The sequence below is a fragment of the Sarcophilus harrisii genome, chromosome 3 (assembly GCF_902635505.1).
Source record: "Sarcophilus harrisii chromosome 3, mSarHar1.11, whole genome shotgun sequence".
Taxonomy (NCBI): domain Eukaryota; kingdom Metazoa; phylum Chordata; class Mammalia; order Dasyuromorphia; family Dasyuridae; genus Sarcophilus; species Sarcophilus harrisii.
The window spans coordinates 272530686-272553321 of record NC_045428.1 but is presented as its reverse complement, the minus strand read 5'-3'; the positions used below and the strand labels follow the sequence as shown (position 1 = coordinate 272553321).

The 22636-nt window shown below is 36.5% G+C and overlaps 2 protein-coding genes across 12 annotated transcripts in view; one reads left to right on the top strand and one right to left on the bottom strand.

Annotated features, from left to right (window-relative positions):
- Positions 1–18543, top strand: part of CNKSR2 (connector enhancer of kinase suppressor of Ras 2) — a 315200-nt gene extending 296657 nt beyond the window's left edge. For 5 of the 11 annotated variants that reach the window (XM_031959496.1, XM_031959493.1, XM_031959498.1 and 2 more), the window contains 2 exons: positions 13496–13692; positions 15305–18543. In XM_031959496.1, coding sequence (XP_031815356.1) covers positions 13496–13692; positions 15305–15520 — 413 coding nt within the window. In that variant the 3' untranslated portion in view covers positions 15521–18543. Of the gene's footprint in view, positions 1–5510; positions 8704–13495; positions 13693–15304 lie in introns of those variants that run through there. The other 6 variants (XM_031959495.1, XM_031959499.1, XM_031959497.1 and 3 more) reach the window with 2 other exon arrangements.
- A 50-nt stretch (positions 18544–18593) lies between these two features.
- KLHL34 (kelch like family member 34) lies at positions 18594–21231 on the bottom strand. The gene has a single exon (XM_003763509.3). The coding sequence runs from the start codon at positions 20869–20871 to the stop codon at positions 18931–18933; it is 1941 nt and encodes a 646-aa protein (XP_003763557.1). The 5' UTR covers positions 20872–21231; the 3' UTR covers positions 18594–18930.
- Positions 21232–22636: the final 1405 nt, after the last annotated feature.

The following is a 22636-nucleotide window of genomic DNA, read 5'->3' as shown; positions in this document are numbered from 1 at the left end:
TGCTAAGATGCAATATGAATAAAAACTTTGATTTCAGCACTAATTTAATCTGGAAATTTATACCACTTTTACTTCTTGTTGAGTTGTTTCAGTCATGTCTGATTTTTCATGACCACTTTTGGGGTTTTCCTGGCAGAGTTACTGGAGTGATTCACCATTTTCTTCTCCAACTCATTTGACAGATGAGAAAATTGAGGCTAACAGACTTGTGTCTTGGTTAGGGTTGCACAAATAGCAAATATCTGAAGCCGTATTTGAACTCAGAAAGTTGGGTCTTCCTAAGGCTAGACCTAGCATTTATCCACTGCACCACCAAGCTTCCCCCTTCCCAAAATATGTATTATTTAAATCCAGCAGGAAGATTTTAAGCAACAGAAAAAGCTAAGCAGGGATGAAAATATGAAATGACATATTTGCAGAGAAAATTTTCTACCAAGTGAATTTCATAAATTACTTAATCTTTTAAATAGAAAGATTTAATTCTTCTGTTGTCTATGAAGATTAGTAGGCGACTCAGTAGATAAAGGCCTGGAGTCAGGAAGACCTGAGTTTAAATATGGCTTCAGACACTTAACAGCTAGGTGATTGTGGCCAAGTCACGTTAGTTCTGTTTGCCTTGGTTTCTTCATCTGTAAAACGGTAGTAATAGCACCTACTTCCCTAAAGCACTTAGCAAAATGGCCAGTATATAGGGTTTACATAAATATTGCTATTATTATCAATATTTTTCAATGACAATCAACTTGACTGTCTATTGTTCATTATCTGCTCATCTCTACTTCCCTCCCCCATAAAAAGGAAAGAGACTAGCAGTGCATTATGAAACTCAAATGAGAAAATGGAAACAACTTTGCAAAATTTTTTTTTTATTTTTTCTTTTATTTTTTTTAAATAGCCTTTTATTTACAGGATATATGCATGTGTAACTTTACAGCATTAACAATTGCCAAACCTCTTGTTCCAATTTTTCACCTCTTACCCCCCCACCCCCTCCCCTAGATGGCAGGATGACCAGTAGATGTTAAATATATTAAAATATAAATTAGATACCCAATAAGTATACATGACCAAAACGTTATTCTTTTTCTGGGCATAGCTAGTTCAGTTCATTACTGCTCCATTAGAAATGATTTGGTTGATCTCGTTGCTGAGGATGGCCTGGTCCATCAGAGCTGGTCATCATATAGTATTGGAAACAACTTTGCAAAATTTAAAGTGATATATAAATTGTTATTATTGAACCAGTTCAGTTTTGTACAACTCTCTGTGACCTTATTGGAGATTTTCTTGGCAGAGATACTGGAATGATTTGCTATTTCCTTTTCCAACTCATTTTACAAATGAGGAAACCAAGCAAGCAGAATTAGATGATAGAATCACACAACAACTAAAGTTAGATTTGAACTAAGGATGATGAAGTACTAAAAATTACTATTTTTAGTATAGTCTAGTGATGATTTCATTCCCTGAACCTTCTACTGCACTCATGCTGAGCTGAAGCAATGTTTATAGAGCAATACACAGGTATGCTGAACATAATGTAACAGGTATGTTAAACATTTGTTTAACAACCAGACTAGAGGAGATGGGGTAGAGATGTATGCAAACACTTTTAAATTTAACCTGCATTATAATTAATATTTCTTAAGTGCAAAAAATCAACAAAACAACAACTCAGTTTGTAACCATTATAGATTTTTGAGATGTAAGTTCTCAGACTGAAAATTTAACAATGTGTTCTCTCAACTCTCTATAAGTTGCATCCAGCACATCTCTGGATTTATTTTCCCTTGTTCTCCCCTCACTTCCCCCTTGAATTACTCTCATCTCTACTCTCATCTCTATGGTTTGATAGATTTAGAAAGTGGCTCTCTCATCAGGTACATGAAGAAACTTTTTCTCTAATTCTTCTATGTATTTCCTTCTATTTCTTTTAAGAGTTTTTCAAAATTGAATCTATCTGCTATTTCCTTCTTCTCTTTAGTATTCAGTCCCATGCTCTCTTTGAGGTTTCTGATTTGTAATTGCTGTCTTTTTATTCCCCCAATCTTTTGTAAATTTGCACAAATAGATTTTCTAAGCACCTCTACCCTAGCAAGGCTTTTCTTGTATAACTCAAAGTTGTTTTTCCCTCTAGGAAAAGACAGATATTCCTGACAGGTATTATTAGAGATGTATTATTACTAAGCTGTTTGGCTATCTAATAACCATTTTTATTAGTACTTCCATATAATTCATTGCTCAGTGGTCTTTAATTGGAGATAATTTTTTTAATATCATGCAAAATACAAATAGAAGGAAATTGGCCTAATACCCCACATGGATTCAACTTCTGGGTTCTCAGAAAACTTGCATTTGGAAAAATGGCTTCATTTTGTGTTATGTGCTTTTCAGACATTATTGCTGGTAGTGGGAATATGCATGTGCCTTAGAATAATAGTAAATCCAGCTCCATCATTGCATTCTGAAGGAATCAAAGAACTGTAATAAAAGATCCACTTCTAATTTAACCAGGCTAGTTTTTCTTCATGTTCATTATTGCTATTAAATCCTTTTAGTAGGAATGCAGTGAGTGATCAGTTATCTTTGGATTGCCATGCTTGTATTGTTGATATTACAAAATATGATTGTTTGAAAGGTTCAACTTTTTTATTTTACATGGTGTATATGATGCCATTATTTTATGTTAAGGGCCATTAATCAATTGGAGTGGGGGGGTTAGAAATCATTCAAGAGACATATAAGTTATTTTATTAGGATGGAGAACTCTTTCTACCTTAATTGATAGGATAACAGATTTAAAGCTGAAAAAGTCCTTAGAAGTCATCATGTACTTTACAGATGGGGAAAGTGAGGCCTTTGACTCTTAAGCATTTTGCCCAAGGTCAGTCACAAAAGGAGTAATTGGCTGATCCAAGATTATGAACTCAGGACCTCTGTATCCAAATTTAACACTCTTTCTACGAGAATCATGCAGCTACTAAGAGTCAAAACTTAAATCCAGCTCTCCCTGATTGTAAAGTTAGCAGTCTACTTCTTCCTTCGTGCTGCTTTTAAATATGTAACTTGGACTTTTAAAAGAGATATAGAATGTTCAACCTACTTGTCCCTTAGTTAATATGAGGGAATATAAATCTCCACCACTACAGAAAACTTCCCCAAATCATATTATATATTATTCAAACTGTTCATACCATTTGAGGTGGAGATTAGAAAGAGAAAGTCTAGAACTCTAAAGAAAAAGCTAAGCAAAAAGACAGGAGAAAAACAGACAGACAGTATATCCAAGATACAGCAAAATGAAACAAAAAAAAATAAATCTAAAACAAACTTGTAAAGGAGCCACAGTAAGAGATGGAGGTTCTAAAATACTAAAACATGCAGAAATAAATATAAAGTGAAGACTTTGAAGTGGTTGACATGACATATAAGACATTGCTACTGTAAACAAAGCCATGTCACATTTTCATATAGATAGATAGATAGTCACCTTGTTGATAATATGGACCCATTCACATACATGTTTTAATTCAAGTCTTTATGAAACTACAAATTAGACTGACACATGTACAACATTATTGTTATTGTTGTTTTCTGTAGAGACAATGTTATAAATTGAAGTTAGGTAAAATAAAAGTTATTGAAAATCTATTTCAAATACTTTTATCAATTAAATTGACTTTTACAGATGATGCAGAAAAACTACTATTTATAACATTGTTTCTATGGAGAATTGAGTACTAAGTTACAAAAAACTGACTTACAAATTTTGGAGTACACCTGTTTTTGAATTAGAAACTGTTTACACTTGCAATTAGCTGATCTAGTATAATCATTATACTTGACATAATCCTATTAGGATTATGAAATCCCAGTTTATGAAATGTTTTATATTTAGCTCATTTGAGCCTTAAAAAAGGTAAAAGTTTGTGCTACATTATTCCTTTTAAAGGATATGGAAGCTTAGTGTCAGTGGCAGTGATTTGGTCAAGATCTCACAGCTAGTGAGGCAGAATTTGAGCTCAGGACTTCCGAATCCAATATACTATCTACTACATGATTCCTTTTTGTAATTAGACTTCTGATATTTGCTTTAACTTGTCCAGGACCAGTTAAATATTTGTTAAAGAATAGACATATTTTTATATCTTCTAAATAAATTAAATATTTTATTTTGTCTAATTTTATCCAAATAAAAAATTCTTGGTATGCTATTTTTATTCTGAAAAAAAAAATGAAGTTGGTATTTCATATTCACTAAACACCCTTTTCCAAACTAAAAAGAAAGATTATATGAGTAACAAAAATCAACTCTGCTGATTTCTGAACTGTGCTTTTTCCTATTTTCTTGTCACTTGGTGCTTTAGGAAATATTTATTCCCCCATTTCCCAAAGAAAAATGTAAAAAAAAAAAAAAAAAAAAAAAAAAAAAAAAGTTTCCTTTTTTTTTTTTCTTTTTTGGGCAAGACACGCAAGGTTAAATGACTTGCCCAGGATCACACAACTAAAGATCAACTACCTGATGCTTAATTTAAACTCAGGTCCTCCTGACTCTAGAACTGGTGTTCAATACACTGTCACCTATCTACCCCTTCCGTTGGTTTTTAAATTTACATGTTCTATTGTTCTCTCATTATTGTTTGTCTTTCATAGGCCCATAATACTCTACTCCACCATTTTCCTTGATAGGTTTTACAAAATAAACAATCCTTGACCAGAAGTTGGATTTCTGAAGAAAACATGTCAGTATAGACATGGATCCAAAGGATATTCTAACAAAAATGATTCCTATTCCTTAAATCATTCAATTTTAGATTCTCTTTTTCCCCAGGTAAAGATATCCTTGGGGTAATATGATTTCTGATTAAATATGAAGTTACTTACAGTGATTCTTCCTCTATTACTGTTGGGTTTTCTTCAAAACTTACACCTATCACTTCTTATGTTGAAATGCATGCCTTTTCTGGGAAAGCCCAAGGATGGATCTTATCTTTGGCCAACTTTTCTTCTACCTCATAGATTAGGAACTGAGAGACCAGGCTACCCGAGAATGACACTCCTTAGGTAACTGAATGCCAAAATGAGCCATATAACTTTCCCCTATCATTCTTGAATAGATGGATCTCAGACATAATTTCATAGAAGAAAGAAATACAGTTTAATGTGATTATTATGATTGATCATTTAGACTGTTTTTATATATTAAAAACTGTATGGATTTTTAAAATAAAATAAAAATTGTGAAAAGATTTATCTGCCTTGGCTTACTTTTTTGTATACCCAAGATAGACCCTTTAAAAGAAACAGTGCCTTTTTTAGGCATAAGACTTGCATGCAGACAGAGGAGAATGTATGATACTAAAAACCATATACAAGTTTTGCCAAATTTTGCTATTTTATCTTTTTATCAGTTTTGCATGAATCTATTTCTAATACAATACTAATTTGATATGGAAATGATAGCACTCGCAGGTCTTTCATCATATTGTATCACTGCTTTATCATATTAGGCTAATACACTGCGAGAGTTGATAGAACCTCTCCATGCCAAAACGGATCCACTTCTCTTGGCACTGAACCCAATGGACTCACAGATTGATAAGCTAAAGTTTAGAGAATTTAGATCGGAGAGCGTTGACACGGCGCAGACTCAACTTCAACCGCTTGCAAGCAACTTAATGGCCTCCGTTCCGAAAACTTATTAAGTCCTTCTTTGATGTTTCTAACAGAAAACAGACTTTTCTAAGTTTAGACAACCAAATGTCTACATTTGGGGCCTCCAGAAAGGGATCTTTAAAGGGGCAGAGAAATCTTATGAAGAATTCTTCTTTTCTACACTGGGACTTAGGCATAAAATCAAAGCCAAGCAAGATGGAGGACAGTAGCTGAAAAACTGCCATCTCTATGAGAGAACAGAAGGGAAAGAGGGTTGTAACAGGGCAAGGGCTCTTGATTGATGACATTTCTATTGTATTCTTCTGATATCAAGGAAATAAAGAGGGATCAATTTTGGTAACTATAAAATCCTGGCTTTTTGTGGACTCTTCACTATCTTCTGTCAGAAAAAGTGGAGAAATAAAATCCTGTATAAGTGTTTTGCATTTTTAAAAAACTATAAAAAGTTGGTTTATTGTATCATCCTAAATTAAATGTAATCTACCATGGCAAGGTATACACTGCCTGATCTAAGATTTAATGTGTCTAATATTTTATCATTCATATTCTGATGTAACAGACACTGAAATAGATGACAGTGATGAAGAAGATTCCACATGCTGGGCTTCAGTAGGTCCCTCAGATAAGATCTTCAGTTCCTTATCTTTTGGGACTTATATGGAAGTATTGTTGCCTCATAGGACAAATATAAGGTGTTATCTATAAAACACTTGGACTCCATAGGGCTATAACTTTGTTTTTCAGACTAATATTTTGGCTGGATGTCATTCAAGCTAGATTCAGATGTCATTACTTACTATTATGTGCTGGGCATTCTGTGCCTCATTATTAGCTTTTCTCTCCTTAGTGGATGTGGAGTTCCTTTTATTTAGTTGAATATAGATATACCATAATAGTTTCAATGCTAATTACTGGATATTTCATACTGTGTAATGGACAGATAATTTAAAATTGTATTTTGAAATGTTTTTTTCCTGTCACCACAGTGTGTGGTATTGAATAATGTTAATATCTGTAAAAATATATATTATATAAAAATAAAAACGTATGACCAATTGGTATCTAATCATTTTAGATAGTTTAATAATATGCCAAATATATTTGATGGTAATTTTCTTTCTAAAGAGAAGTAAAAAATCCTTCTTTCTCACATATGAAATTTGAGTTGTGAATAAAATCACATCAACCTGTCTTCAAGCTATTGCTGATTTTAATATATTTCTTTAAAATATTTTTAAACATGATGGCTATTGATGTGGAAATTTATCAAAAGTGCCTTTTCATTGGTATTTAGTATTAACAGGATTGACTTGGAATAGTCTCCATACTTTAACCATAACATAAAAACTCATGATATGGATAGTTTTGTTTTTTTTTTCCCTGATTAAAGAATTCAGTCTCTGTATTAGTTTCCAAATACAACTATTCCTGCTTATTTTCAGAGTAATGTTCTTTCATGGATATTCCACCTAAGAGCTAGGTATTCTTACAGCTGATCAGATTTCCCCAAATTTCCAAGTCTTTCGATGCCTGGTGAGGGAAGTATCCAATGCACCATCTACTATTTTTGCATGTGAACTTGGGGCAATACATATATTCTCTGCCAACAAAGATTTGGAAATCTAGAAGATTCAATAAGCTATTCTAAAAGACTGAAAACTTAATGAGTACATTATATGATTTTCATTAGACTCCATTAACAGGTAGTAACAAAGCTGTTCTAAAACTAAATTAGGTGCCCAATATCTCTACCTTCCTTCATTTAATTTATTCAATTAAAATATGATTGAAGTACCTACTATGTGCAAGAAATGGGATAAGATACTGTATGCAGAGGCTTAAATTAATTAAAATCTTTAATTACTGTTTTGAGCATTAATTAATAATATATTTAATATCTTTTGCCTGTAGCCAGAAGAAACATATGGCCAAAAAAAGCAAATTATTCTCTTCTGGATGTTTTCCTTTTTTTCCCACACCTATGTTGAAGCATTCTTTATCACTATGAGGGAGAGTTCTTAGATCACAGAGTTAGAGTTGCAAGAGACTTTAGGTGCCATATAGTCAAATTCCCTCATTCCAGATCCTCTGACTCCTCGTTCAGCAGGAAGACATATTCCACTATACTATCTCCCTCATTAGATCACACTAACAGAGATCCCCAATGCCTGCTTCTGTAGTCTTTTCATTATTCTATTCTACTCCCTCTATTTTGTTTATATTTATATATTGTAGCAGTCATTTTAATTGCTTAAGAAGTCTGAATAAATAGACCATATTTAATTTGAATACTAAATAGTAACTTCAAAAACATAAGAAAAACCTTGTATGTTCTCAACTCACACACATTTGGATTGATGGTCAGAAAACCTGGATTTTTATATCGTGGCTCTGTTTTGTATTATCTGTGCATGTCCTGTGGTGAGCCACTTAGTATCTATGGGATTCAATTTATACATCTGTAAAATAGGATAATTAGACTAAATGATTTCCCAAATCTCTTCTCACTCTAAATCTATGATCATAAAAACTTTCTACCACCTTTTCTACAAGAAAACTCTTTAAGTAAGGCTGATGTCACCCTGAATATCAATAGGCTTTTACACAGAGTGACACCAATAAGCTGATATCAATATCCAATATGCTTGTGGCATTTCCACAAAACTTTTTCTTTTGTGAAAGAAAAGGACAAATGTTTCTCATGCAATGCAGATAGATAACAAACCTGTAAGAGTTACAAGAAGCTACTGTTTATATAAGGATGAAGACCTCCCAAATTTGCTTGATGACTAATGCTGCTATGTACAGTATTATGAGCCATGTGTCATTTAACCTTTTCCAACCTCATGTGCTTATAGCAACAGAGCCTTGGAATATAGCTTACTTTCTGAAGGAAACAATTGTTTCCACAGGTACATGAGCAATTATTTAAAAAAAAAAAAATAAGCACTATCTTCTTCCTTAAATGAACATCATCTTTGCCTCATGACTGAACAGAAAGAACTCAGTCATTGTTTTAAAAATTCAATGGGTTCTTTAAGCCATGTTTTATTTTTTTGCCAAAGGATTTACAAAACAAAAAAAGATTTTCGTTTTCTTTATTGTTTAAATTTTTTTCTAAACCACCACCACTCCACCCATACCAGTCAACTTTTTCTTTTGCTCCAAATTTGACCTCACCTGCAAAGTGCACTTTTCTTTAAAAAAAATTTTAAAGTAGATTCTCATAGCTCACTTTTCACCTGTCAATAGCATTTTCATAAGAGGAGAGAAATCCAGATGGAAACCTAGGTTTTAGTTTTCCTCTCTCGTTATTTTTCACCAAAGTTAAACAAATGCCACTACAGCAAATCAGAATGAAAAAAAAAATTGAATAATCACACAAGCTGCACAAACTGTTACATGGCTCAGTCTCACAGGAGGAGACAAAAACAGAAAGATACAAAGACAGAGAGACCGTTATCATTACCCAATTTACACTTTTATGTACAAGAAAGGAAGCCAATGAAAGATCTCTTCCTATGTGAGAAATGTGTCACCATGTCAATAAACAATTTGTTAGAATTCCTATCTACTGTTTAGAATTTCCTGTTATTTTAAACTTAGCTAACTTTTCCCATGAGCTTTTCTTTGCTACTTGCAGTCATGAAAACATATTCAAACTTCAGGACTCAACAAAAGAACCTTTTCCAAGCTATTGCATTCTTAGATTAGTAGAATAAATTAAATATAAATGAGGCAACAGATGATAGTCTTGCCTTTTCACCTCTAGCACCTGCTATAGTACATTTGCCATCAGAACTGAATTTCCCTGACACAGCAAACAAATAATCAGTGATTTAATCATAAGCCCTATTGTCATTGCTAGAAATTTTATAGGAGAGAGGGAACTTTATCTGCCCTCTTTTCGAAACCAAAAGAAAAAAACTTCTTAACCTGTTACTCTACTAACATATTTTTTTAAACGTAAATAAGAATAACCCTTTCTACATGGGGCCTAGATAATCAGGATAAAAGATGAAAGATAAAGTAAAAAAAAATCCATTATATCATAAGTGAATATATGAAAAAGCATAGCTATAATTAAAATGTACTTGTTTACAATTTACCAGCTCTTTATCAACCCTTAGTGATGTGTCCAAGAGTTAGCTTTAAGCCAAGATGCTACTAACTGATATGGCGCATTTAGAATGTGAGGTTTCAGAAAAGCAGACCTCACCAGATTGTTTTATCAGCTCTAAGCAAGCCTCAGTGCCAACTAATGGGTTTGAGAGAAGAAAGAAAAGAAAGGATTATTAAGAGAAAGAAGCCAGAAGAGGAAAAATAAGAAGAAGGAAAAAAAGGAAGAGGAAAATAAAAGTGTTCCAGCATTTGTTGTTGCAGCATTTGCAAAATTTGGCTTAACTGGTATCCATCCAGCAAAGGGCAAAGGAACTAATTTAAAATAATGGAAAATAAAGGTCTGTTCTGTTTTGAATGTTGAGTTTTATGTTGTGTTTTAGTTGTTGAATGCAATAGATAAGATCCTTTTGTGACTGAATTCTCTTTAAAATATAAGAGAAATCTATCCTTTGTCCAGTTCAGAATTGTGAAAGCTGGCTAGTAGGTTGCATTTTGTTGTAGCCTGGCAATATAATCCATTCTGCTTGCTCCGTTCCAGTACTCTGTGGCTTGTTATATTTATTGTGTGTATACGCGCGTGCATGTGTGTGTGTGTGTGTGTGTGTGTGTGTGTGTTGGAGGTGGGGACATTAACAACCACTGATAGGAAAGGTATGTGCTATTACTACATTGTAAAGTGTGTTCATGTCCTGTCTTCTGGGATGCCCTGTTTAAATGTGCTAACAAGAGAAAAAGTGTCAAAATTTCTCATTGATGATCTTGTCTAACTGCAGTCTTTTTTTTTTCTCTGAAAGAAAAAAAGACACAATTTAATTTGTTTTGTTATTTGTATAACAGAATTATTATATAGCCTCTTTAATGCATGTAAATTATATTAACAACTTATAAAATGCAGAATCAACCTTAATAGTCTCATTATTTAGAAAATGGGAAAAGCAGTCTAGGTTAAAATGTTTTGAGACAAAATTGACATTGTTGGATAATATAAATCAGAACTATAAGGGAATAAAAAATTATACTACAAAAATACTCCAGCCTTCTTTAAATTCTAAAACTATAATCTGAATCATTCTCCCCTTCACCTCTTTTCTAGAGTTGAAAAGTTAATAATAGAGCATGCCATCCTGTGTCTTAACTACTATAATTCACTCTGGTGAGCCTCTCTCCTGTGTTTAACTGTAAAAATCTGGCATAAAATTTTATTTGCCCAGTTTTCTTAGTTTTAACTCTTGCCTGGAGGCAAGTCTGGAGTGACTCAATAATTTTAGGGTTCTTGGCTGGAGTATGTTTTTATGAAATGATATCATACCTCTTTTCTACCCTTTGCTTTAGTTAAGTTATTCTATTAATTTGCCCCAGCTTCTAGAACTCTGTTCCTTATATTCTTCTCACCTGATGACTATGTATTCCTTCCAAATTATTCTTTGAAGTCAAATCACTACCTTCTTGTTAGTGTGTGAGGCTTCCTACCTTTTAAGGAATCCCATTCACTCATCCCAATCTGTGATGTTAAAAGACATTGAGTTGAAAGAGCATTAAAAGAATAAGAATTGTAATAGATTTATAACTTATATTTGTAGAAAATATTAATCATATTATGGATGTTTATGTGGGAATAGGGGTAAACCAAAATTATCTCCGTCATTTTGATGAAAATTCTTCTCCCCCACCACCACCATAGAGTTTGTCCATATTCAATAAAAAACTTCCCTGATGGAGCCCCCTTAAATTTATTTTATTTTCTTTCAGGTGCAGACCTGTGATTCCATCAATTCAAGAAACTCCCTCCACCAGTGCAGATCAGGAACTCATCTCTAGTTAATCTGAGAGTTGCCTGGGGGCACTGAAATATTAAGTGACCTCCTCAGTGGTCATGTAGAACCTGTACCCACTCTTTCTGCCTTAAAGGCAGCCCCTTGGTTCATTGTGCAATGTTGTCCCTTGGATGCTTAATGTCAGGAAATAACATGCAAATACAAATGAAATATGCTGATGACCTCAAGAAATTTCCTAAAGAAGGGATAATAGCTCTGACTAAATAAAATCACACTTATTGGAACATGGTGCCCTTAGCAAAATAATTGAATAAGAAATTCATATGAAGCTCTTCTTTAATTCTTAAAGAGATTCATCCTTTTAAATTAAGACAATAGAAATATGATTTTGATAACATGTTGTCTTGGCATCTACGCTATATATTATTTTGTGCTAGCTTTCATTTTTAGGACTTCTCATTAAAATCTACTGCTCTGTGTCAAACAAATAATGGAATAGTTGAGGAACTTTCTGAAAGCTCTGTAGAGAAGTCCTAGTGAAGCAATTACAAGTGGTATCACTAGACAATAAATAAATAATTGTAACATTAGACACAAAGGTTTAGATTTTAAAAGAACACAGAAGATACTGCATTCTGCTTTCACAGACTAAAATTAGTAGGATCCGGTGACAATAATGATAAGAAAATTTTTTAAAACTTTATATTGCCTCACCATACAACTTCCCATCCGGAGGCAAAAGATATGTGTGTGTGTGTGTGTGTGTGTGTGTGTGTGTGTGTGTGTGTGTGTTATAATAAATAGAAACAATCTAGAATCCTGGAAAATCTCAGTGAAAAGAAAAAAGGTTGAGAGAGACTTTTCTGCATCTAGTTCTAAAATGCAGAGGAAGAAAAGAAGGAAGGAAGGAAGGAAGGAAGGAAGGAAGGAAGGAAGGAAGGAAGGAAGGGAAGAGGAAGGAAGGAAGGAAGGAAGAAAACAAAGAAACAAAGAATGAAAGAAAGAAAGAATCAATTCCCTAGAATAATTTTCTATATAAACTTTCTTTCTGATAGACTTCTGATTTAAAGTACTTTCCTGCTAAGTTCCATTTTGGTTTTTTCTTTCAATTTGGAGCCATGGCATATATATATATATATATATATATATATATACCATTGTATTTTATAGTGATTTCATCACAGCTATAAGAGTAATGAGACATTCTACAAATTTACCTGGATACTCTTGGAAGATTTATTACAAGTAAAAAGTATTTTTACAAGTATCAATACCAGCTGCTATGAATTCTAAAGAAAAACTTTCTTCAATCAGAAATGTCCACAAACTAGCATATCTAATCTCATTGTAATGATAATTTGTCTTTATAATAATGACTCAAAGCACCATGAAAATTGCATTCTGAATCATTTGAAATGATTGTACTTGAAGTCTTTGAGAATTGTCAACAAGTATGAACAAATCAAAGTGCTCTCTTGAAAGGCAGAATGAGAGGCCAGATAGAATGCTAGACTTGAAGTCCAAAAACCTGAACTGATATTTACTGATGATTCCTAAGTAGTTAGGAAGTGATTTAAGATCACTCGGCCTTAATTTCCTTATTTTTTTTTAAATAGAAAGAGTGAAGCAAGATGATCTCTGAAATTCGGATCTAAATCTGTAATACTCATCAGAATATCTGATCAGTCTGGACATTTCCCTCCTTTAATGAAACTTTTTTATAGCATTCTTTATCTCCTATAGTCAGTTATTTGCAGTTTGGGGAGTGGTATTAATATGTTTTCTACATAGTTTATTATTCTAGTTTTCAGGCTTAGTTTTAAATGATCTATTTTTATTTTTATAGTAAACAAAGACTGAAGTTGGCTTCGATATGTCAAATAATGACTAATATTCCTCATTTTCTTTTTTGGATATTGCAGATGAAATAGGAGAAGAAAACCTAGCAGACTCATTGCAAGATTTATACAAGGCGTTGGAGAGAGCCAGCTTGTCACCTCTGGGGGAACACCGAATTTCAACCAAGTTGGAATACAAGAAATCTTTCATAAAAAGGTGTAGTGATCCAATAGTGAATGAAAAACTGCATAGGCTGCGAATTCTAAAAAGCACTTTAAAGGTAAGATATTCAAGCAAAGAAAAAAATCATTTTAAAAGTCCATTCTTGAACTAGAAATGAATTGCTCTAGCATGGTATAGAAATTCAAAATAAGATATTTTCATCTTTTTGGCTTTGATGTTGTTTAGAGGGTATGGGAAACCAATGTAAAAGAGTGGGAAAAGAAAAGCATAATTCTACTATTCTTTTAGTATAATAATTGTATTGGGAGGAGAGAATATCCTGACTTTTTATTAAAATCTCAGATCAAATCCTTTGTGACTTGATTATAGGTGAGAAACAAAAGGTCATATAGAACCATTTTCTACATACAGTATGCTTTTTCTAAATGTTTTAATTTCTTAAGATAAATATTTTATGTGCTGTAATTATCAGAGTGAGTTAAAAATAGTTACCTTTTTATATAATTTTTTAAGGTCTGTAAAGTGCTTTGCAAATGTTATTTCATTTGATCCTCACAACAGCCCAGAAAAGTAAGTGTTATTATTATCCCATTTTCAGGGAAGGAAACTATGGCAGACAGAGGTTAAGTGACTTGCAAGGTCACATGAAATAAATGATAGGAGACAGAGGCAGACAGTCATATTAGGAGGCTATTACAATATATCAGATAAAAATAATGGGGTATAATGAGCAAAGGTGGAAATTTGCTTCAAAGAAGGACAGGGATACTTCCTCTCTGATAGATAAAAAGGGACAAGAGAAATTGGTGATATTGGATTTCAATATCTGGAGTGTAAGATTTTGGTAACATGTATTAGATGGCTTTAGTCTTAAGTTCTCTTAAGCTAAGTCATCTGCCATAGTCATTAGGAGTGTATACACATACACACACACACACACACACACACACACACACACACACGTTTCAGAGCAGCTAGGTGGTGCAGCGGATAGAGTGCCAGGCTTGTATTCTGGAAGATTCATCTTCCCAAGTTCATATCTGGATTCAGACATTTAGTAGCTATATGTCCTTGGCATACCCTGTTTTCCTCATTTTCCTCATTTGTAAAAATGAGCTGGAGAAGGAAATGTGGATGATAGCAGCAAAGGTAGAGAGTTATAGATTGTGTGGACCTCAAAAGAGGAAGGATTATTAAGATGAAAAGGGAGAAAAAATCTGGAAGTAGCATCAGGAAGAAAGAAATCTGCCAAATTTTTCTGACTCTAAATGTGGGTGAGTAATAAAAAAAGTGATTCCCCAGTAGACTGCAGAAATTTTGAGGACTCCTAGGTAAAATTAAGGAGTAGAAAATAAAAGGAATTAGAAAAACTTGTTGATAATGGAAGATATATGGGGGCAAGGGAAAGGTCATTGTTCAGTGTTTTAGTCAGTTAACTCTCCTCTAGAGAAAAATGCTACCAGGCATAGTAGAAGTAGCTTAGAAAACAAACAGGAGTAAAAAATTTTTAGAGTAACAATCAATTCAGAAGGTAACATAGGCACAACTTGTTTTGATGACTAGGATTAAAAAAATGAATGTAATAAGCAGATCAGTTATTAATATAGGAAAAGAAACTACTTATTAGAATGTAGGCAATAGAAGAACTTAAAATATTAACCTAAAATTTTTGATGGAATATGGTATTAACTATGTTTTTTTTTTTCCAGGCTAGAGAAGGAGAAGTAGCCATTATAGATAAAGTTCTAGACAATCCAGATTTGACATCTAAAGACTTTCAAGAGTGGAAGGAGATGTACCTTGATCTCTTCTTGGATATCTGTCAGAAAAGCACCCCAAATGACCCATTAAATGTTTCTTCTGAAGTAGATGTACTTATATCCTCTCTAGTGCATACCCATTCATACATTGAAACGCATGTGTAAGCGTCTTGTCTTCACGCCATCTGCCACAGTCCTGTCCTTTGAACAAGTGCATAAGGTAGTTTTTATATTCATGTGTGGGAAACTTGGTAAATTATATTTTAATGTTGCTGAACTATATGAAGTAAACCTCATGATATCACTGTCTTTAATGAACATTTGTATATTTTATATGCGACCAGTGCTCGGCTTGTGTTTACCTTGTGCAAAATAAACCGTCTTTAATAATTTAAAATTAATTTTTGCAAATAGCTGTGGAGACAGAAAGACCTCAAGTAGTAAATCCTGAAGACAGTTTACTATTGGACCTTTACTGTCCCTTTAAGTTAATTTTATATGAAACAAAACTTTAGAACTGAATCACATTTTTCAGATGCAGACATCTTGTGGGAAAGAACATAAATCTTTTATATTTATTAAAATGTGCTAAGAATTTTCTTAAACACTGCACAAAGTTTAATGCTGTAGTTTTATTTTTGTGAAATGTAGGTTAGTACAAGAGATAAGCAGAATAGAAAATCATTGCTATAAGAAAAGTTCAGGTATAAGGATATCCATGTCTTAATAGCTAAATAACTTTTGAAAGCTAGAAAATGAAAATGTTATTGCAAATCTACAGGAACACTAAATGGTATATCAGGGGAAAGCTTTGTAAATTTTTTTTTGTAAAAAAAGAAAACCAAAATCAAAGAGATAGCTGCTTTATTTTTTCTTGGTTTAAATCTTTCTTTATTTTTCTAGTGATGGGATGTTGTGAGAGTGTATAGGAATTTAAGTATCAATTTTTTTTAACAGATTTAACTCACCTAATAAGGCAGCTACACAAGTAACACCAATCTCATATTTTGGAACTATAATTTTAAAAAAAATACCAAATATAAATTCAACAAATTAATTTTACAGTTAGCTTACTTGTTTTCCTTATTAATGAATTTAACTAAGTAATTACATTTAGAGACAAGGAAGCAAAAATAACTGCTAAGTAAAAATTTGGATCATTAAAAATTTGGGAAATGTCGAGGAAAAAATTAAAATGTACTCTGTGTGGGGCAAAAGGGTACTGTCTATTAAGAAATGTTCCAGTGAGTTATATGTATGAGAAAAACAATGGACATTTTTCTTATATTCTTGAAATGTTATATAAAATGGAGTGTGTATGTGGGAAATTCCTCTTCATATATTTATAATTATTAGCTTGTTTTTGAACGTGATCTCAGCATGATGATGATTGTGCTGCTTCTCAGTGTCTGGCTGCATAGTTTAAAAGTCACAATTTGATATTTTCAGAGGAGGGGTCATCCCCTCCCCATGACTGTCTATCCTGAGACTTACTTTTAATCAGCTTTATTACTGTAGCCTGTTAAGCTCAGTGAATGTACCTTAATCTTGAAGAGCTCAGATACTTTCCAGTGATCATCCTCGCTGTGGAAGAGGGAGTGAAAGCTACACAGGGGAGCCTTCTTTTGTTTGCTTTAAAAAAAAAAAAATTACATATGAATTGCTATTGTTTTGCAGACTTTGCACAATTGTACAGGGAAAGTGGCCTTTCTGCAGCCCATTTTCAGTACTTCTATATGTAATCAAAATGGATGAGGAATCACATTTAATGTTCATATGATATAGGATTTGAGGTCCAGTGTATTATTTTTGTCATTTAAAAAAAAATCTATTTGTACAAAATAAACAAAATCAACATTTACTTACTGCATGAGTACTGACACTGACACATTAAATTTGTGGATTTGTACATTTAGTTTGTTTTTTTTTAAACACTTATCTTGAAATGAAGTGTGCTCTTCTAACAAGCATCAAAAGGCCTGTTGTTGTTTAATGGACCAAAAATATATAAATATATTCATAAAAATATTTGACACCAATGGATGGGTAATGCACATAGGACAGGTGATATCATATGGCCACCAGGCAATTAAAGAAAGGATCTAATGGTCTGTTGCTATGTAACAGTTGTTCTGCCTAAACTTTACTTTGGTTAACAGTGTAAAAAAAAAAATCTTTATACATTTAAAACATTCATGGATAGCCTGGCATGAAAAGTGTGCATTTGAACCATTCATTGTGATGCCTTCTTGAATAGCATTTCAAATGCTAGCCTGACTGTATTCATTTCTGTAAACATTTATTAAGCACCTACTGTAGGTGTTGTATTAACACAGGACCTGGAAGGTAAGAGAGAGCACTATAGTGAGAAGTCAGAACAAATGCAGCTTTCAAAGGAATACTTATAAAGCATTTAATTTATTAATATAAAACTTTTATGGATTTCATACCCCTGAAACTTAGTCATTTAGTCATCCTGCTATATTAAGTAGTTTGAATGTTATGCTGTGAGTGGCCAAGGCTGTTTGGTTTAAACAAACATTCTCTCTGAGACCTTTAAAAACTGAATTTCCCAGTTCATTTTGAACAAAATTAAACCTTCATCTTACTGTGTATTCTGAAAGGGAAAGAGAGAGAGAGAAAAAGAGAGAGAGAGAGAGAGAGAGAGAGAGAGAGAGAGAGAGAGAGAGAGAGAGAGAGAAATCAAGAAACATTGGGCATATCTCAAGAATTTTCACTTACGGACGGATACAGAAAATACTTTATTTACTCTTAGATCCCCATATTAACTCTCTTCATTACGAACCCTAATTACTGTAGTGTTAGTGATACTAAAATTTGATCCAAAATCATGCCAGAAATTTAAAAACAACAACAAAACACTATCCAAAGGCCATGCCACAAAAGTTACTTTCCCAAAGATTTTGTCTTTCAGTTCCGTATTTTCAAGAGATATTAGAGTATAATCACAATTATAGCTATGATATAGAAGATCATTTCTTCTTCTAACAATTTTATTCTGTTTAGTGAGTATTTTCTTACTCACAATTTACAAAAATAATATCATTCTATTTTTGTTAACATTTTCCAATACTTGAAAAGCTTCACTTTTCATTTTCTTTCTTTAGCTTTGGCATAAAGATGATTTCCATTTAATACCTTGTAAAACTAATTTTAAGTGACAGGTTTTTTTTAATAAAAAAGATAACCACTCCAAAATTTTGCTAACCCAGTTCTATTCTTCCAAGAAATCAGGCAGCTGAAGCTAAATCATCTTTCCTATCTTCTCTCTTACTCCCATTCTGTCAACTGGGGGGGGGAGGGGGGCGGGGAAAGAGGGGAGAGGGAGAGAGTGGGAGAAGGAGAATATCTTCTGGGATTTAACGTTAAGCTGAAACTGTCTTCAGTTTAATACTTCATTCTGTGTTTTTCCATAACCTCCAGTCTCTGCAATCTCATAAGGTTTAAAGATACATTGGAAGAGACTATCATTTTGGGAACAATGTGCTGTCAGTTACACCCATTTTCATAACTGTGTCCTGAAATGAGAGGAGCATGATTTAATGCACCTCGGCCTATGTTTCCACTTTCTTTATCTTTTCCACCCTTTCCTCTTCCTCTTCTGACAGTTGCAACACTGCGCACTTAAGGCCGCTCCAAGCCTGCGGCATATTGCAACCAATATCTTCCCAGCGGTCGAGGTCCAAGTCATAGCCTACCACGTTGCGGGTGGGCACTTGCCTGGAATCTTGCCATTTTAACCCACCTAGTAGAAGTGCAGTCTCCTCCACCACCGCTAGTCCATAGCAGAAACGGTCATAGAGCAGGGGCCGCAAGCGAGTCCACTGATCTGCTCCGGGATCGTAGCGTTCAATCTCTGAGAAGAGCTCATAGCGCCCCAGAAAAGCAAACACCGCGCCCCGTAGCGTGGCCATGTGGTGCCCAAAGCGGGCGATGCTCATGGGTGCCCTTTTACTCCATACCCTTTCCCGTGGGCTTAGGGCGTACACATCCCGGATGCTGCCACCTCGTTCCAAACCTCCATCCTCCGGCCGCCCTCCGAGCTTGCCCCCAGATATATAAACAGTGCCACAGGTCCCTAGCGCCCCGGCATGACCATACACTGGCTGCGGCAGCTCCTTGGCCGCTTTCCAGCGGTCTCGGTCCAAGTCGTATATCTCCACAGAGGCTAGGGCGGCTCCATCTGCGCCCACACCCCCGACGGCTAAGAGGTTGTCTCCCACAACGCCGCACCAGAAGTAGGCCCGGGCCTTTTGCATGGCAGGCACAGGAGCCCACACGTGGAAATGCGCATCATAGCGGTGCACTTGAGCTGTGACTTCCAGAGGAACGGTTGGAGAAAGAGAAGAGGAGCTGCCTGACGGAGTCTCCCCTCCCAGTACGTAAAGGAAGTTGCCAATAGTACACACGCAGTGTCCCTGCAACGGGGCGGGCAGCCTGGTGAGGTTGCGCCAGTGGTGGTTGTACACGTCGAAGGAGACCACATCTTGGGTCAGTTCCCACTCATCCACTTCTTCAGGTTGCACCTCCTGTTCAACCTGTTCATCTGCAGCTCTGCCGATGTTACCTCTTTCCTCTTCTTGAGGGATCTGTGCATCTTCAGCACCTTGAGTCACTGCCTCTTTGGCCCGGCGCCCCCCAACCAGTAAGATGCGGGTTCGGGAGCTCCTGCAATTAGTCTGCTCGCTCTGCATTAAGGGCTGGCGGGAGGTGGCTGTATGGTAGCTGATAGCCTGGATAATTAGACTCTTCACTCGGGTAGGAAGACTGAGGCCTGAGCCCGAATAGACCCGACGAAGCACTTCGGGGGGCACCAGGCCGAAGCGAATGCGTTCCAGAAGACTGGAGCAGTGCGGAAGGCGTTCGGCCGCGGGATCCTGAAGCAACCAGCTCAGCGCCAGGCTCAGTAACCGGGCCTCGGCCACGTATGGCACGTCTGGGGAGCCCAGTACCGCCTTAAGCGAGACCGGGTTGAGCTCTAGAAGCCCCGCCGCTTCGGGGCCCCTGTCCAGGAGCTCGCGCATGTGGCCTGCAATGAAGTTTTCGGCCGCTGACAGCGTGTCAGCCAGGCCAAAGCGGGTGGCGAGGTTGGCCACGAAGCAACAGTTCTCCAGGCCCAGGTGACGCACCAAGTAGCGACTGCAGAGGCCTACAGCCTGGCTCACTTGCAGGTAACTGGCGGCCTCTAGCGTGTCTTCCAGCGTGTCCATGGACAAGGGCAGCCAGGCAGTGTAGATGAAGTCCAGGAGGCGCTGAAGACCATTGGCTGAGGGCACTTGCAGGTGGATAACGGGGGCCCTAGACTCCTGCGTATAGCTTTTGAAAAGAGCTTTAAAGTAGTCACTTGAGCACGCCAGGAGCGACCTGTGTGCCGGGAACTGGCTGCCTTCAGCCTCCAGCTTCACATCGCACAGAAAGCCCTCTTCACGCAAGACCTGATAGTGGGTGAGGATGGCCCCTCCGTGAGCTTTGCAATAGGACAGAAAGTAACTCATGGTTCATTATCCAAAGGAGAACAGCTTGGGAAACCCGGTAAATCAAGAACAAGCCCCACACCTCCAAACACATTCCACACAAATAAACGAGCTCAGGTACTAGTCACCTGAGGAGCGGTCCCTACTATCGATTACCGGAGTTGGTAAGCGCCCTTCATAGTCCCGATCGTTTTTCATCTTTCATCTAAGTCTGAAAGTTGCCATCCTCCTGAACAAGATGAGGTGAGATCTTTCAAGACAGTTGTGAAAACGGAGTAAGGTTTCATCCACTTCAGAGTTTGAGTAGATCTGAAGGACTTGAAGCATTGAGTCAAGAGCATACTTAAGCCCCCTTCCTGCTATCCTCCCATGACATCAGCCTCTCCCTATTTCAGTCAAATATGGGCAACTATGTACTTATTGGTCAAGTTCAATTTCTTGGTTCCCGAATAGTTCCCGAATTTAGAATGTAAGATCCTCAGCCAATAAGGATGAGGGTCAATGGTGGGAGGGGGCATTTGCGTTAGGGATTAAAAGTGTTGATCCTGCCCCCCCAGGGGGCTTTCTCCCTTCTATTGTCTGCTCCATGGGTGGGAAGACCTTTTCCAGAGAATGTATAATAAACTTTGCTTTGCTTCTATAGATCTCTCCAGATTTTTTTTATTAAAATGGTGATCCCTCACCATTTCTGAACCATACACTCCCCCTCTCCTAGCACAGGTGAGCCATGCTTTGGCTAGGAAAGGTTTCCCATACCTCAGACAGCCCACGGGAGATAAGAAGATGGAATCCACCAGACTTGCAGCGGTTCCAGCTTCAAGGGATTGGAGGGGCTGCTGGATCAGAGAAGCTTTTTAGAAATGCAGCCTTTAGGAGGGAGTCCCCTGCGGCCACCAAGGACAGTTGTGGCGCCGCACCATCACCTGAATGAAAGGAGCTGCTGTGTCCCCCGCTGCCCCTATCTCCTAATCAGATGTATCTTCGAACTCTTGAAAGGCTGAGGCAAAAAAGCAACAACAGATGTGCAGACGCGATGGAATTGAGTAGGATGTGGAAGTGGAGGGCTCTCCTCTCCGTCAGCACCTAGCCCCTCTCAGTCAGCCCTGAGTCTCAGCCAACCAACTGCAGGTGGTCCAGGTTCAGAGCTTTCCTATTAGTACACACGCCCGCATTCGCTCACACACATACACAACGAGGGCTGGGGACAACTGGCTCCTGGGGTGGGGGATGCGGGATGATCTTTTACTCCTGCTCCGCGTGAGAGATTAAATCAGACCCGAAGGGATTAAAGCGGGAGGCCAGGCAAGTAAATACGTTTAGTCACTGGTATAATTGGACATGCCTGGCCATCCGTGCCCAGTGCCGTACATATTATCACTATAGCTCATAGATACAGGAATAGAGCTCAGACACAATCCTTTCCTTCCATACCAAGCGGTTTGTCCTCGCCCCTCTCGCTCCGCCTCCTGGCCTTACAGTTTTGGGTTGTAAATCAAGGACCGAGACTTAGAGAGCTGAAACTTTCGACTTTGAATGACCTAACTGGAAATCACGAGAATGACCCTCTCAGGAATAGAACAAAGCCGCCCTTGGGATTGGGGCCGGGGTGGAGAGTGGAAGAGAGCGGAGTGGAAGGGAGGGTTAAGTGTCCCAGAAGACTTAATTAATACAGGAGCCGAAGCTTGGTTCTCCTCGATAGCTTGTCACCCAGACCCCTGGGTTTGGGGCAGCACTGTTTCACGAGTTCCGCTGGGAAAGGGTCCGCGAAAGATCAACTTTCAATTTG

What these genes read in the sequence shown, in the direction of transcription:
- KLHL34 (XM_003763509.3), bottom strand. Translation starts at nt 20,871, where the DNA reads ATGAGTTACTTTCTGTCCTATTGCAAAGCTCACGGAGGGGCCATCCTC.